Source organism: Podarcis bocagei (assembly GCF_964188305.1).
Source record: "Podarcis bocagei genome assembly, chromosome: 1".
NCBI lineage: Eukaryota > Metazoa > Chordata > Lepidosauria > Squamata > Lacertidae > Podarcis > Podarcis bocagei.
In genome coordinates, this window is record NC_138125.1 from 84,171,460 (window position 1) to 84,188,653 (window position 17,194).

Consider the following 17,194-nt stretch of genomic DNA (forward strand, 5'->3'; position numbering starts at 1 on the left):
TGTGCTGGCTTTCTTTCCCCAAATATATACTTCCTAAGGGGAGTAAGCCAGATGTTTAAGGGAGTTTTCACACACAAAAACACATTTTAAACTTCTGAAGCTGGATTGCTACGGTGTGTGTCTTTGACATTCAATAAGCAAATGTAGCAAATACAAAAACAAATCCGGTTGTCATCCAGCCACACTTTTCCTAAAGTCTACACCTCTTTGCCCTGTTTTCAAATTGGTCTGGGGCTGGGTATTCCCACTTGTGATTTTTGCCTGAGATTTTACTTGGAGAGAGACCCCTGAAACCCCATGTTTTCCCATTCATTATTCCTGAAATCAATAGTTCACTTTTCATGTTGTTTCCACCTTCAGCTCCACCCACCTATGTCAGAGTCAGAAAATCAGAGAACCTGAGAATCAGAAAACCGGATAATCAGGCAATCATTTGGCATCCACAAAAGGAGCAAGGACCCTTTCGATACATATTATTGTAGACAGAAAATAAAGCTGGTTTTGGAACCATCACAACCAATCAAAGCAAACAAGGGGAACATGCACATGTTTTGCACATATTTCATTTGATCACAATTCTATACGAGCACTAAACAAGGAAAAGTAAAATAAAAAATTAAGCATGCAGAGAAAACCAGAAGAGTGCTGCTCAAAGCTAGAGAGGCAACTAGAAAAAATTATCCTACAGGGGCAGGGGCATAAAGAAGGAAAGGAGGTGGAAGCAGACCGCCCCAACACAATTCCCAGGTTTAGAATAGGGTTTTCTGTGGATTGATGCCTGTTCCAATGAAGTAGTAAATAGTGGATTTTCCCAGGGAAAGTGGAAGGACAAAAAACAAAAGCAGAACACCTCTCTTGGACCCGTGATAATAGATTGATACAAAATACTAGAAATCACAGGACAAAGTGTGGATGGACCCTAAGTGTCATGAACTGGCAGGACGATGGGGAGGAGGAAGAGGATCCTGACAAGGGGTGTAGCCAGGACTGGGCACATCTGGGCAAGCTGGGGATGGGGAAGGAAAAGATGGTGTAGGAAGTACTCACGGGGTGACGGAGGATGGCAAGGAGGTGAGGGTCAGTGCACAGGAACCAGAGCAGCAGGACCCCTCACCAGAGCCAGGGGGGCCCCCGTCTCCATGATCACGGCAGGCTCAGAGGTATAGGGAGCAGGGGGGGGGAGAGATGATCTTGGTGACTGAAGCAGGCAAGGACCAACAGCCCAGCTCACTAGCTGGCCAGGTGGGACTCGCTAGGTCTGGGAGAAGGTGTGTGATTCCTCAGCTGGAGCAGGTGAGGGTCACGTGACTCTTTAAGCCCAGGTGCTGCTATCAGTATGCAGAGTAGAAAAGGGCAACAGGTGCTGTGTCTGCTCAACTGCCCATGTTGATGGACCTTGACTTGGATGCCTCTGGACCTCTCACGGGACTGTGCTTGCGAGGGGCTGGCCTGCAGGTGCCCTGATCCCTGGGTTGGCTGCAGAGGCAGGAACCTAGTCTGACTGAACTTTGGACTTGTTGGCCTGCCAGACTGCGTGCTAGCATCTGCTATGGGATTGTGCCCTCCAGCAGGACATGCCGCCAGGTACCCTGTGGTTCAGGGCACTAAGAAAGATATCAGCTTTCTTTCTCAAGTTGATGATAATAAGTAAAAGATGCCAGCTTTGCTTTTCAAGTTTCATTGCACCTTTCAGAGCATAATGTTTTTTCTTATCATTTTTACCTCCCCCCCCCCGACTTCTGCTGCATGAACTAGACTGAAAGATCGCAAAGTGCCATGTACCATGGGACTGGACAGAAGAGCAGAAGAAGTCAGCTAGATGCCTATTGGCCAACTAGATGCCTATGGGAAGCCCCAAAGCGGCACTCTCCACACTTGCAATTCCCGGAAACTGGTGTCCACAGGCATATTGCCTCTGACACATCCTTAATCATCTCACACATCCTTGCTTTTTATCTTCTTCAGTATATACTGATGCCACACACAAAATGGATACCTTTCTGCTGTCGGCGTGGCTAGAGGTGGTTCTTCTTTGCTACACTACACATCTTTTGCATTTCCCTGCTGGAAATGTAGTAAGACTGACACAAGTGATCAAGTAGTTCATAAGGACCACTTTTCTTCCTCTGCCTCCAGCAGTCCCATACTTGTGGCAAATGAGTCATCCGACTCGCTCACCACAAGCGGATGCTACTACTTTGAGGAACATTATCAATTTCCTCGGTGTGGGTTTGAGTGGTGTCGTGCAACGAGACCACCCATTTGTCACAACCAGAGCATAAAAGTGAATAATAATAATAGCCACCCCATATGCATCAACCCTAACAGCAAGGATAACTCACACAAGGATTTTAGAAAGTACATTTGAGCATGGAAAGTTAAGGCAAGGCAGAGGAACATCAGGAACATGGACTAGAACTCACCTTTAGCTTTTCCTTTTCCGACGGCTGCGGCCTTTCTTCAGCTCCACTTCCACCATCTCCAGATATCTAAAGAGGTTTTTGTTTAAATGAAAGAAGGTAAGCAGATGATGAAAATGAAGGATAGTTGCACTCACTTGATTAATGCATTCAGTATAGTCAATTATTTCCCTGGGGGGAAAAACCCTATGAAATGCAATAGCCGGGCTAGAGCATAGCAACAGAAGTTTGGTGTAAAAATATATCAACCATATGCAGAAAACTAATCCTCAAGCCACATTCAGCTATTGTGAAGTGGTGTCTTCTCTCAACATTTATGGAACCCTTTTCTTCTTACAAGCTTATCTCTTCACAAACCAAAACACCTACTTCTGGGTTTGCAGCGTTCTTAATCCAAGTTGTTCATAAACTAAGCTGTTCTTAAACCAAGGTACCACTGTACCAGAAAGAATGCAAAAGGGAGAAACTAGTTCTCAAAATTGCCAATAATTAAGGTTTATTACAGCTCAGTGCATTTCAGAACAGAAGTTCCTTCTTCAGGAGTTAATTTAAACTTCTGCATTCTATAGACTATCCAGAGCAGCTTGCACAAATCCTACTGCCTATCTGGCACCATGCGGTCTGACTTTGTGGTGTCAGATAAACCACAGCATTGTGAGAGTCTGCCAAACAGAGGGTTTATTTATTTTTTAGTGCAGTTTATAAGCCTGCCCTTTATCACATAATCCCAGGACAAGGCATACATCATAAAGGTAACAAAGAAATAGCAAATATAAAACCATAACACATACACACAAAAACAATGAAAAATAAAAACAAGGTGAGACTGGCTAGCCTCTTACCACACCCTCCCAAAAGCCTGGCTAAAGAGGTATGCCTTCAGAAAATACTAATCTAGACTGATATTAATCTGCCACAAGGAGAAGATTGAAAGTTTCCACTTCAAATTAACTGCAGTTTAGCAAGTTATCTGAATCCTAAATTGTGGTTTATCTCAACTATTTTCTGTGAAAACAAAAAGTTTCATAAGCAATAGTTTTTGAATTTGGCTTGTTTCCACTAACCATAGTTAAGATTAACCACATCTTCTCATAGTGCTAAATTATGGTTTAGTAGCAGTATGTCTGAACCACCCCAATATACAACAGCTTTAATATGGTCAAATCCTGAGCCACTTACCATATCAGAATCACTTACCATATCAGAATCATCATCATCTTCCTCACACTGGACATCAGCTGCATGAGGATCTCCTTTCACTTTCAATTCTGCAATTACACCCTACAAAACCAGAAACACAGGCAACATTACTTTTTTAGCTTCCATGAAGCGGAGAGCACCACTCCCAGTTGTGGGGGAGTACAACCCTGAGGCCTGGCACCCTAATGATTGATTACATTTCCTACTTGATTATAAGCCAAGACTCCTTTCCAACACAGATGCAGCTTGCTCATATTTCCAATGGCAATGGCTCTGTTTCACAGAGTCCCCCTGGCACAAGCTGCAATGGTTGTTGTATCACTTCTAATTAAAGCGAACAGTTCATTGATCTCTCATTGTAGACCAGAGATATCCCACCTACGCTGATCAAAACTTTAGCATCCAATGTAAATTATTTAAGGCAGGAGAACAAAAACCATGTGGGAAGGAGGTTGGCAAGCAACGTCCCTTATGGCAGAGAGATGGACTTTATATTTCTTTCTGGTCTCTTCAAAATCTATGGTTCTTTCTAATAAGGTTTTTGGGTGGTCAAGCACACAGATTCAGCATTCCCAGCACCCAGAAATCTCATATGAACTATTATTTCCCCCCTGAATCTTTGCAGCCTGAGAAGCAAACCAGCAGCAAGATGCATCATGTGGGGTGGTACAGAGTTTCTGTCTGTCTGTCTGTCTGTCTGTCTGTCTCACACATACACACACACGGGGTGGGGTGTAATGTCTAGCGTGACAACCCAACACCTGAATGCTACAATGTTCACACCCGCCTTACTTGCCTCAGATACATTCCAAAGGCTGTGTCGTGTTTTGCAATGCTGACCAGGAGCAGCTGTGGGCATGTAACATCCTAACCACTTAGGTCCTGGGCACACATGCAGACCTTAGGAGTTAAGAATGGACTAAAAGACAGTTTCATTCCTTTATGGTCTAGTTTATAAAAGCAGTTTTAACAACTTTGTTCCATCATTTTTGACAGATTGAGAATTACTACAGAAAGAAAGAAAGAAAGAAAGAAAGAAAGAAAGAAAGAAAGAAAGAAAGAAAGAAAGAAAGACAGACTTCTGGAAGGAACGTTTAGAGCAGAAATGTTAACATTTTCTGTCCCCACCACATACTCTTACAGTGAAGCTGATGCCCCCATTCACCCAGCTCACATTTGTCAGAATCCAAAGCAAACCTAAATATTTTAAATATGTGGGGAGACACTGGCTTTCCCCCTTAAACAAATATGTGACGTGTAGGCTAACTGATGCCCATAACTGACTTTGAGATAAAGCTACACTTCAAATCAGGCTGATGGGTACCACTAATAATTACACTGCAGTGTGCCCACTGGTTCCTTGCTTGAGTTGAACCTTTGCTCTGCAAGCAAAGAGGTGATGAGTTGTTCCTATGCAGCCCTATAATGTGATTCATATTTTGTGATTCATCAGACAGTTAGACAGACAAAGGGGTGGCTTTCAGGCAATGTCAGTTCTCCAAAGCCAAGGGGTGGGGTGAGGGATGCTTCTTCTCCAGGCACAATTTAAAAAAAGATCATCTGTTAGATGAAACTTTACAGTGGATCCATTCCATCTGAGTTTACAATTTGGAAGGAAGCTGAGAGCACAGCGTGACCATCAGCCAACAAGCTGCCCCTTAAATCTAACGGAACATTCCTGCTCCAGCCTGCCGACTGAGCCAATTTAATGGGGGTCACTGACAAAAGCCACAGAGGAGGACAAGATAAAGTTTTTAGCCAAAGTTCTATGTGTGCAGCTGCCCCTTCAAAGCTATTCTGCGGTAGACTCTCAAAGGCTTTTTCATAACACAGAGAGCATGCAAACAGGAGTGATCTCCCTGCCATCTTCCTTCTTCCATGTTTGCAAAAGCCAAGCAACTCCCTCATTTGCAGGAAAACAGCCTGTCCCGTAACTCAAAAGCATACAGTGGTACCCCGCAAGACGAACGCCTCGCAAGACGGAAAACCCGCTAGACGAAAGGGTTTTCCGTTTTGGAGGCGCTTCGCAAAACGAATTTCCCTATGGGCTTGCCTCGCAAGACGACAGCCCATAGGGAAATCTCCGGGACAGCGGGGAAGCGCAGTGCGTCTTCCCCACTGTCCTCGGACCTCCTCCCGCCGAGCGGCATCGGAACAAAGCTCCGATGCCGGGCAGGGGGGGAACGCCTCCTCCCCCCCCCGCGCGGCATCGGAACGAAGGTCCGATGCCGGGCGGGGGGGGGACGCCTCCTCCCCCCCCGCGCGGCATCGGAACGAAGGTCCGATGCCGGGCGGGGGGGAACGCCTCCTCCCCCCCCCGCGCGGCATCGGAACGAAGGTCCGATGCCGGGCGGGGGGGGAACGCCTCCTCCCCCCCCCGCGCGGCATCGGAACGAAGCTCCGATGCCGGGCGGGGGGAGAACGCCCCCTCCCGCCGCGCGGCATCGGAACGAAGCTCCGATGCCAGGCGGGGGGGAACGCCTCCTCCCACCGCGCGGCATCGGAACGAAGCTCCGATGCCGGGCGGGGGGGGGAACGCCTCCTCCCGCCGCGCGGCATCGGATGGCTTTCCTGAAGACTTGGGGTGGGAGGGGGGTTTTCCTTCCCACCGCCAACATTCAGAATGCTGTTCTGAATGTTGGCGGCGGGGAGGAAAAACCCTCCTCCCACGCAAGCCCCGGGAACAGAGGGAAAGCGCTGCGCGCCTTCCCCTCTGTTCCCGTACCTGTCCTGAAGGCTTGCGGTGCGGAGAAAAGCCCTTCTCCGCACCGCCAGCCTGGCAAGCGGTTTCCCTAGGAACGCATTAATTGATTTTCAATGCATTCCTATGGGAAACCGTGCATCGCAAGACGAAAAAACCGCAAGACGAAGAGACTTGCGGAATGAATTAATTTCGTCTTGTGAGGCACCACTGTATTTCAGTAAACTGTTACAAATGCATGCACCCACACACACATTCTCTGCTTTAATTTGTGCAGATCACCTTTGCTTCCCTCAGCCTCTCTGGTGGCTACTGAAAATGCTTACATAGAGATTGCTTTCAACAAAAATTATGAACATTTAGGAATAGCTCAGATCAGCAGATTCCATCCTAACTTCTGAGAATTGAAGCAAACCAAGGCTTTTGGTGAACAGCAGACTGATCGGTCTTACATCAGCTAAGAACCAATGACACACGTTCCTTTCTTTCCTGTTCACAAGCAGCAATGGTTTTAATGAGGCATGTGTGGTAAAAAAATTAGTTGCAAAGAAATATTGCTAAAAGCTCCAGGTATCTCCACTATCAATTCACTACTGCCTCTTCACCAGTGATGGATCAGAGGACTTACAATGCTGAATCTTTCTATTCTCCTAACTTGATGGCTCTAGATGATGGATAGCCAAGGTGGTACCAATTTTGTGGTACAGCAGTGCTTTAATTTGGTCTCAGGAAACCTGAAATCAAATCTCAGCTCGGGGAGCCTCTAGAAAGGAGCAATCTTTGAAGACCCATTTATGCAATGGCTCGATTCAAACAAACATCCAAAGTGTGATTTGGAGGATAAATTGAGGTATAGTGGATGTGACTGTGGTCTTGGGGGTGTTAGAGGAAGCGTGGCACCTCTGATGGGGGACATGATGTCGTCCTTCTGGGGTAGTTTATCCAACTTGGTCCTCAACCTGCACCCAGTTCTCACCTGCGGCTCCTAGAAAATGTCAGCATGCAACAGCAGCCATACCCGGGAAGCGGATTCAACTGGCTGGATAAACTTCATGAGGGTAGCTGTGGGGTCTCAAACCTTTAGTGAGTTTGGGACTTCCACCGCATGCAAAGACAGGCTCCAACAAACTGAGACCAATCATGGGTCCAACAGTCATAGTATAGATTCTGATGTTGAATACAGTAGATGGGCAGAATTGAAGGAGGCAGTCAACCACTCCTCACACTTAGCTCATATTTATCATTGGGGAGCCAACAGCAGCGCTGCCTTTTCTTGATCATGTTTGAAACAAGAACTATAAAGCACCAGCATTCTAAAACGGTCTTACATTTAAAGACTGCCACTAACCCTTTCTCCTTGCCTTTTTGATAGATACCAATTTAACACAGCCAGAACTCTGGCCCCCTCCCTTCCTTTCCCATACGTGTATTATGCTCCTGCCAGGTAGGAGCAAACATTTCTATGCACAGTGAGATCTTCACCTGGGAGACTGCCAGGCCTTTATGTTCAAGTGCAGGATTTACGTACCTCACCTCACTGTAAATACACTACACAATACATCATCACCTCCTGCTCTTGGGGCAAGAGAGTAGAAACAGGAGGCAGGCAAGGACAGGCCAGAGGCTTCAAGTAGCTGCACGACCAAAAGTGGGGAGAACAGACAAACAAGGTGCTCTTATTCTTAAGAGAGAGCAGTTAAGGACAGGACAGCCTTCTGTGAAGAAATCAGGAAAACAATTTATTGTGATCTCTCTAAAATCCTCCCACTGCTCATCATTCCAATCTTCATTTTGAGGGTGAAGAGAACAAGGAAGCTGCTGGCGGAAACAAGGTGCAGCAGGTATTATGGAGTACATGGGCCAGCTTTGGGTTTCTCATAATCTTTTGCAAGGGGGAAATATTCACAAGCCCCCTTTGATTACCTTTTTGGTATGTTATTCACTGTCTCCCTGAAACTGGTCCTTTCCTTGATATGTAGCATTGGCTAACAAAACAACCTCAAACAAACCATCACATGCTTGTTCCAGAAGCAATTCCAGACACGCCATAATATTATAGGCAGCACAATGTTATCAAAGAGCGCATCACACTCAGTCCTACAGGAATGTCATAAAAGCTTTCCGATGATGTTATGTAGCCAAATCAAAATGAAGGCAATGTTTCTTGACCTCACTTCTCAGCAGGTTAAGTGTGTTCACCCTGCTTTGCAACTCCTATGAAAACTTGTAACAAGAAAAAGAAAGAGGTGCATTTCATGGGAGAATGGGGCTAAAGGTGGGGTTTTTTGTGAAACATACCCTGCTGTTTCAAGTCAACACTAGGCCAAGGGTGTTTTAAAATGTATACCGAAGTCCAAGTTCCCAATTTTTCTTTTAAACATCTGAATTTCAGAGCCTATGTATGGTTATGTTTTCCTGACTAGGATTTAAAGTTTCTTTCTATGCCAAATCCTTGGTCTCAAGAACAGAGAGTGATCAGTATTAATTCCCTTATTTTTCCCACTCTAAAGGAGGAAAATGCTGCATGTGTTTATAAGCTGTAGAATCTTCTTGACAATCTTTCATCCATTAGCTTTGTTAGGATGCTACTATTTGTTTGCATTCCTGAAGATAATCCACACTTCCTTAGCATTTTATTTAGTCTTTACAACTACTGTATACATCTGAAGCACAACAAATTCTTTCCTAAAAGTTCAGTCCAAAACATATATGCCCTGTCTGCATGTAATGCTAAATGATGTTTTAGTGATATGAAGACAAGCCACAGTGAGCCTTAAGCTCATGTGCACCTCCATATACATCCTCCAGTGTGGCATTGAAGATGAGACTGGAAGCTTCCAATTCCAGTTTAGGTTAACCATAGCTTAACATTCCATCCAAATCCTAAATTGCAATTAATCTTAACGATTGTTGTGAAACTTAACTATCAGTGAAAACAAACTAGCTTCATAAACTGTGATCTGAAGTTGACTTGTGGTAGGTCAACCCACAATTCACTGTGATGGCATTGAATATTCCAGTTCACATTGGCTCAATCCAGATATAATGACAAACCATGGTTTAACTTTAGCAACAAGCCTGCATGAGCCACAGGCTCACATGTTACCTGCTTCACTGGGGGGGGGGGCTAAAAACTTCTATGAACATAGAACAAGCTATGTCTAAACTCAAGGAACTGAGGCTCATTCTAACTGGCATCACACTGGCATCCTGGACAAACTAGTATGAACCCCATGTAGTATTGACTGTGCCCTTCAACAGTGTTAGATGATATGGAATCACCCACCGCATCAGTGCATCAACATAAACATATTACCCTGTAACACACAACACACCAACACTGTGAGGGCATTTCAGGTAGAAATAGAAGCTAAACTACTTCAGGTGGAGGGTGCCACTCACACCTGAACCAAGTAAAGAGCACACCTGAACCAAAGCATCTCTTATGGAATTAAAGAAACCCTTAACTTTCCAAATGTAGAGTGCTTAAATGAGGCTACACATGCCTTCTGCTGTACCCCAAGTGAAGTGGCAATATCTGTCTTTGTGTGCTGCGGATTCCCTATGTAAGCCTTCACTGGGGTGGGTGGGTGTGAATGATGATCACACCCTTTTGCCTCAAATGATTTCATCTCCCTCCAAGCTAAAAGGGGCTCCATTCTCCACACATCCAGAAGAGAAAAGATGGCATGGGAACCTGGGTAGCACCTAACTGGGAAAGAGTCCCTGAGATAAATTTTGTACATTATATAGAGTTGGAATTGTTGCTTTTGAAAGGTAGGTGCACAAAGACTCGAGGTGGGAGGATAAATAACCGCATATTTTGAAACTCTTTGATTTACACCAGATCCACAGTACTCCAAACAACCTCTTCAGAAAGATTTCTAAATGGATAAACATTCACTGGCACAGCTCTAGAGTAAAACTAGTCATCATCTTTTAAAACACGCAAAAACCTGTGTACACTCCCAGGGGTCAAGCCTATTTTTGTAGTTTCCATCCAAACCCTGTTGCAGGCCATGGATGACTCTAATCCTCTTCTTGACCCAAGACAAAGTTACCCTTAGACTTATTACATGGAATGTTTCCCCATCTGGAGTCTGATTTTATGCTCACAGGCAGGATGCCTGGGACAGGGAGGGTAACGAGTTGTGTTCTAATCGGTCTGTTTTGCAGATGGTGCAAAATAAAAGTTTCCTCCCGATTTTGTTCTTTGAAACAAACCAGAGTTGACACATATTTTCAAAAATCATACTTGCTGGCATTTACTGCTCCCTTGCTCTTTCCAGTAAATAAATTAGTCTCCCATTATGTCTCATCAAGTGTTTTTGTACTGTACTGTAAGAGGAGTCTTGTTGGATCAGACCAACGGCCCGTCTAGCTCAGCATTTTGTTCCCACAATGGCCAACCCGATGCAAGCAGGACCTGAGTGCAATAGCACTCTCCCCACTTGTGAATGGTATTCAGAGGCATACTGCTTCCCCACAGGGAGGACAGAACATACGTAACCATCATGGCTAGTAGCCATTAATAGCCTTGTCCTCCATGAATTCATATAATCTTCTTTTAAAATCATCCAAGTTGGTGGCCGCTACTACTTCTCATGGGAACAAATTCCACAGTTTACCAATGTGCTATGTAAGAACATGTAAGAACTTCTAGTCACCTGCACAGCTACTGTTTAAAATTCCTCCTGCATTCTGGTAGCAGCAGACTAAAGAAAGTATCTGTTGTGTGTATCCCATATGAATATCCACATCTGTTACTGAGTGGGCAGGGGAAACTGCTCCCCAAGGCAATCTGTGCTGAAAAGCAGCAAAAACAGCATTTATCACGTTTTCTAATCAGTTGTCAACAAGGCTTGGGTAGAAATACCCCATGCTTTTGTCTGCAGACATCAGCTGTAGAAAATTCTGGCCACCCTTCACCACCACCACCACCACCCGCAAAAGAAGAATGCAGCAATGGATTTGATCTCAGTGGGGAGGGCCAAGTACAAATCACAGGGGTCACTAGACTGACAAATTAAGCCAGTGTCTGGAAATGAACTTGATGGTGAAAAATGTTAATTACTTCCCCTTTGTTTTTCACTCTGGATGATACACTGGAATGATTATTCAGATTCGTTTTTAAAGCTCTTTGCAAAGTTAACAAAATAATCTCTTTCCGCAAAAAGAAAGATGGACTTCAAAAGACAGAGGAAGTTGCCACTGTCACTTATAAATACTGGCTATAATCACTTCCATATATTCCTCATCAGATTCTTCACAATGGCAATTCATTGGGTTGGTGTGGTTGTTTTTTTAAAAAAAGAAACATCAAAATATCTTTCAGTGTTCATTGATAGATGTACATAATGAGCATACGCACCAAAGTAAAATGGGTACAGGCAAAAAAAGATTTAAAAACCACAAAAATCAGAATTTCTACAAACTAACCTACATTCTGCAGCTGAAACATCTAGGAAATCATATTCAGTAACATTACACTACTGAGCTAACTTTGGTCTACTGAGGCTGCCAAACATGGGAACTAGACAACCATCTGTCAGCTGCACAAAACACACATATATACAGACAGTTCTCCATAAACTGAGATAATGATCATGCATGCTGAATTTGATCTATATATAAGGAAACACACACAGGTTAAGAACCCCTGGTTAGACTAGAGGCTCTTTTCCATGCTCTGGTGAGGTCCTTGCATGCATAAATAAGAGAATGGGCAAATTCTCATCCCAAAATAAACAGATGCTTCTATAAAAAGCAGTGAGTGATCCCACAACAGATCAATGCCCAGGAGATGTCTGGTAGGCTTGCAAATTAATAATTCACAGGGGGAAACCTCACTATTCTTGTATCTCTGAATTGCCATCTCCTTACTGGGCCTCTTTTCTCACTAGTAAAAGGCAAATGCAGATGGGAAATTAGAGGATGAGGCAGCCTGAGTACAAGAGCAAGGAGAAAGCTCCGTGATAGAAACTTTGGGTAAGCCAACAACATGTCAGTGGATTTTTATTTTTATTTTGCTTGTTCCCACTTCCTTGGTCTACTGAATCACACAAGGCCAAATTATGTATTTCAACACTCTCTGTTCACTGTGAACTCACATCAGCCTGTGACCATTTTCACTGAAAAGAATACCTTGGTGTAAGTCCATGCTCACCTGGTATTTATCGGGATCAGCTCCTCCAGCTTGTGCCACAAAAAGCCCTGAGCCATCTTCCAGCTCCATCTCATCAGGCGAGCGTTCAAAACGGACCCGCTCAAACTCCTCGCAGTCTATGTGGAGAACGACTTCCTCATCCTCCACGCTGATGGCAAAGCGAGTCCACTGGTTGACTAGGGAAGGCACTGTGAATGCAGCAGCGGCATAGGAGTTCTGAGAGCCAGGCTCCGTATAATAGAAGATGATCTGCTGTTTTCCATCTTTCACCTCTGATAGCTTCACACCAACATAAATGATTGACTGGGAGGCATCCGTGATAGCAAAAAGGACACCTGCCTTGTCTGTGGTGGGCTGCACATGGAACAAGAGTGAGAAGTCTCTGTAAAAAGGGCTGGGGAGGTGGTAACGTGCCACTTGTCCAGTGTTGGCATCCAGTCCAAACACATAGCCAGGGCTGTTGTCTGGGCCATACACTTTGGTTATCTGGTCTGGTGGGGGATCTCCAATCAGCTCCAAGAGGCCAACTTCTGTGCTGAAGTTTTCTGGTGAAGGGGGAAAAAAGGCATTTCAGAAATAAGCAAGACAGTGTTGTTCAGTACAGTATGGATACATTCATATTGGAGAGCCTTCCAAGTATCAGTGATGTGGCTCAAATCCACATTGAAAGGCAGAAAACTGTGGACTGGACCCAACTAAAGAGTCCCACTAGTATAGGGCCCTCTAGCTGCACAGTGAAAATTTCTTGCCCCCTGTGCCCTCCCTAAATCTGTTCCAAAGGGTTGAAAGGAAACCTATATGAGATTTAGGAGGTCCACAGGGAGACAGGGGGGAGGGGGGAGTTGCACTGTGCAGCCAAAACTGTATACATTGGCAGAACTGTTTAGTTGGATAACTCCCTATCTCTCAAAAAAATCCTGGAGAGGCAAGTTTGCAGTATGCAGCACACATCACAGTGCAGGTAAGAGTGAACACCTAATAAACATATTTTAGGATCAAGCCTATTCTCTTGACTGTAATTTGTTTTAAATGCTTTTAGTACTGTATTTTTAAATTGTTGTAACCCACCCAGAGACGTCACAGTGAAGGGTGGGAAAGAAATCTAAACCTTCGCCAACTATCTTCAAGGCAGCTTATGCCTCCAGTTGCAAAGCTGAACTAAGGAGCCATTGCACTTACACTTAGCAGCAATAAACAATTCGCCAGAAAGCGTCAACAACGGTGAGCTCAGTGCCATAACTCAACAACTTAAGTCTCTAGGATCCTGAATATTTTCAAGGAATAAAATACTGTATGCTCACAACATTCTGCTTCCATGTACTTCAAGAGTGTCTGGCTTCAAGTACCTATCTGAGATATTAATTTCAAAAGACACTTTTATGCACACACACACAAGAATGGCCTAAACAGATATGCTCATTAAATGCTATATATGCAGAAAGGCATGTATGCATGAGCTCACTACATTGTGCCATGCTTTACTGCATGGAAAACCTGCCATCTTGAGCGAACCAGCTCTATTTTCCTTCTTGGTTTACTTCTTGTTTCAAGAACTCAGAACGGCTGTTCAATTTATCACCACTCCAAAAAAACACACCACCCCAAACAAACTAAACACAGTTCAACGATTTGGTTTTTATTAGGGAAGCTTTCACTAGATGAATAAAGTTGCCTCTGTAATGCTTTGGGGAAGAATTTGATCTATGACAAATTCCATGATTATTATAGCTTCATTTAAAAAAATGTGAAATTTCAAATGGAAGCCTATGGGCAAGCTTTAAAAATGTAGAGTGGTTAATATGAGTTTTGACCTCCATCCAGGGAGGTACCTAGTGGTTGGCTAGGTTGGCCCCCACCATGGGTGGGCACAAAAATCGTGAAGAAAGACAAAGAGAGCCAATGATTGCCTAGGGGGCAAGGGATGGCAGGGGTGCCAACGGCACAAGAGAGCCTAGGTACGTCTCTGCCTCCATCCTATGCTGTCTTTTGGATTGTGCAGAGAACATTTTACTCATCAGATTACAGTAGCACAACAGCACAAATGCATTAGTTTAGCTGTTCTGTTTTAGTTACCCTGAGAGGTTGCCTATGGCATTAATTTAACAAAGCACAATGGAACAATTAGAAAAGCTGGGTGACTAGGATTACAATAATAAATAACAATTGTACATTCTTATTAGAAAACTTTTTCCACTCATAAGTTATTACACTCAAATCAATCAGCTAAAGGTCATAAAGTTAATTGTTTAGCATTCTTCAAACAGGTGACAGCTCTACAAAAAGTGTGTGCGGTATTGGCAGTTTTGAACTTAAATGTCAGGATAAGCCCAGCAATAAACGTAGAACCAGGAATGGCCCCCAACCTGTGTGTTTACTGCAGAAATGCATGTCCATTTATACAGTACACGTATACATTTCACAACTGATAGTACATTCTGTTGTAGCATATTCTAAAACAAATTAAATGTGAATCTGCCCTGACATTCTCTTGACCAAAGGCTCACAAAAACTTGGAGCCAGCAATGCCTTGGAAAAAGCAAATTTAAGAAGTCAGCTGAACAGCCCCTCTGTTCTTCCTCTTTCTAGGCAGCTATTTACATTTCAATTAGATTACTGGTACTTAAATACATAATAAGCCACCCAACCCATGACACGATCCTTTTCTTCAGTGCAATTCAGATAATACAACCAGTGTATGGACTGTCTACAGGCCCTTCCCTGGCGTTTTTGTGACAGCATGGGCCAGAAGACACAAAGGGCATGGTCCATTATGAGAGATAATGCAAATCATGAATGCAAGTAGCTTAATATGTTGAGAATAAAGGGATTGCTTTAAATCATTTTAGTAAAACACAAAATTATTAGCATGAGTTGTGCCTATGTGTTTATCAGTCACCCAAGTGCTTTTGCTCTCACTCACTTCCAGCCAAGGCCAACACTACATATTTACGACAAACTCCCCCATATTTGTCTCATAATGGTAATGCTGAGACGAGGGGAGAGAAATTGCAGGGGGAAATGCGTAACTGGATGAGGTTTGTAACCCTTCTCCCACCTGCCAGTACTGACTTCTGTAGGCTGCTTACCCTTGATGGACTTTGGGGAAGAGAATAGATCCAGCGTTTGTAAGGGAGAATTGGTAGGAAGAATTCAGTACATAATTAAGCAGTCTGTAACATGTGCATTGTCAACGAAATATTTGGCATGTGGCCCCATTCAAGAGAAACTGCTATGACCCAGGCAGCTAGCTCCTGGAGAGCTGACAAAATGGTGTGACCTAGTTGGAGAAGTTAACTACTACTCTGTGCAGGCTCCCAAAGCTCAGCAAAAATAAAGTTTGTTCTACCATGAACTCGGCTCTTAGTGAGTTTCTACATCCACAGCAGCAGGAGGCAACACACAGCCCTCCTGGTGTTCAGCCCTCTGTTCTCACAGTGGGCAACCAGCGGAAAGCCTGAAAGCATGCCACAATCACAAACAGCAAGTGTTATTCAGAGGCATATTGCTTCTGGAGTAGTGCACAGCCACTCCCAATATTGCTTTGGCAAATTCAGGTTTGGAAACCTACATACAAACCTGTGTCCTTTAAAATGTGTGTGACAGGCTTCAGCCAAAGTTCCAGGGCATAAAATATAAAATACAATAGCAATGATGAACAGCAGCAGTTAAAAACAACCACACTAGGCAAAATAAAACTGTTTTAGCCGGTGCCCAAAGGGCAAAAATTCCTTCCTGTGATAGGAATCTACCAAGAAGGTCCTCCTTCTCTCCGGTCACCACCCACCTCTCCTCAGATGGTGGTGGTACCCAGAGGACAACCTCTAAAGATGGCACTGCATGGGCAGATTGATACAAGAACAGCTGTTCCTTTGGATAGTGGGTCCCATGCTGTATGAGCCTTAAAAGGGGAAGAACCATGGCACCAGATTGCACACCAACGAGGCAATCTGAAGCAGCCTGCCTCAGGCAGCATGCTCCACAGGGGCGAGGCAGGGAGATCCTGACCACCACAACCATGCTGCCGCCACTGCATCTCCACTTCTTCTCTTTCAACTGTCACCCTTCTCTGGCCTTAGTGGCAGCAGCTTCTGACTTGGCTTTGGGTAAGCTGAAGACGCAGCCCAAAGTCAAAGGCAAGGAGTGTAGCAGCAACACTCTGCAGAACGCTCCTTTTTCACCAAGTCTCTCAGCACAAAGGGGGCATTCCTGCAGAGCGGCTGTATTGCCCCTGGTCTCCTCCCACACTGCTGGGGCACATGCCTGGATTTGGGTGTGGGGGCAGCAGTGCTTCCTGCCAAAAGGTCTCTGTCCACCCCCTGGGAAGCACCTACATTTTTAATTGACATTGGAAGTAGACTGGGAGCTAGCGAAATTCTTGAAGTACTGGCAACACGTGTTTGCAATGGCCAATCCCAGTAAGTAGCCCGCTGTGCTTTAAAATAAGTTAGCAGTTTCCTGGCCATTTCCAAAGATAGTCCCAAATACACCACATTACAGTTTACAGTAGTCAAGGCAACTTAATCCAATCTTGCCCTGAGCAATTGGTTTGAATACTGCACTTCATTTTTCCTTATACTTCCCATGGATTTATATTTCCTTACTGTTGACATTAAGGCTGAAAATTCAAAGTGAAGGGCCTGAAATAACTCTTGAGGGGCCAGCCTTCTTTCCCACTGCAACGACAGTCATGGCTGCTAGCACTTTGTT

The 17,194-nt window shown here is 44.4% G+C and overlaps 1 protein-coding gene across 4 annotated transcripts in view; it reads right to left on the reverse strand.

Annotated features, from left to right (window-relative positions):
• Nucleotides 1–17,194, reverse strand: part of COL18A1 (collagen type XVIII alpha 1 chain) — a 147,175-nt gene that overhangs the window by 43,514 nt on the left and 86,467 nt on the right. For 3 of the 4 annotated variants that reach the window (XM_081200459.1, XM_081200458.1, XM_081200457.1), the window contains 3 exons: nt 12,488–13,032; nt 3,618–3,701; nt 2,424–2,489 (listed from right to left, as the gene is read on the reverse strand). In XM_081200459.1, coding sequence (XP_081056585.1) covers nt 2,424–2,489; nt 3,618–3,701; nt 12,488–13,032 — 695 coding nt within the window. The remainder of the gene's footprint in view (nt 1–2,423; nt 2,490–3,617; nt 3,702–12,487; nt 13,033–17,194) is intronic. The other variant, XM_081200456.1, reaches the window with a different exon arrangement.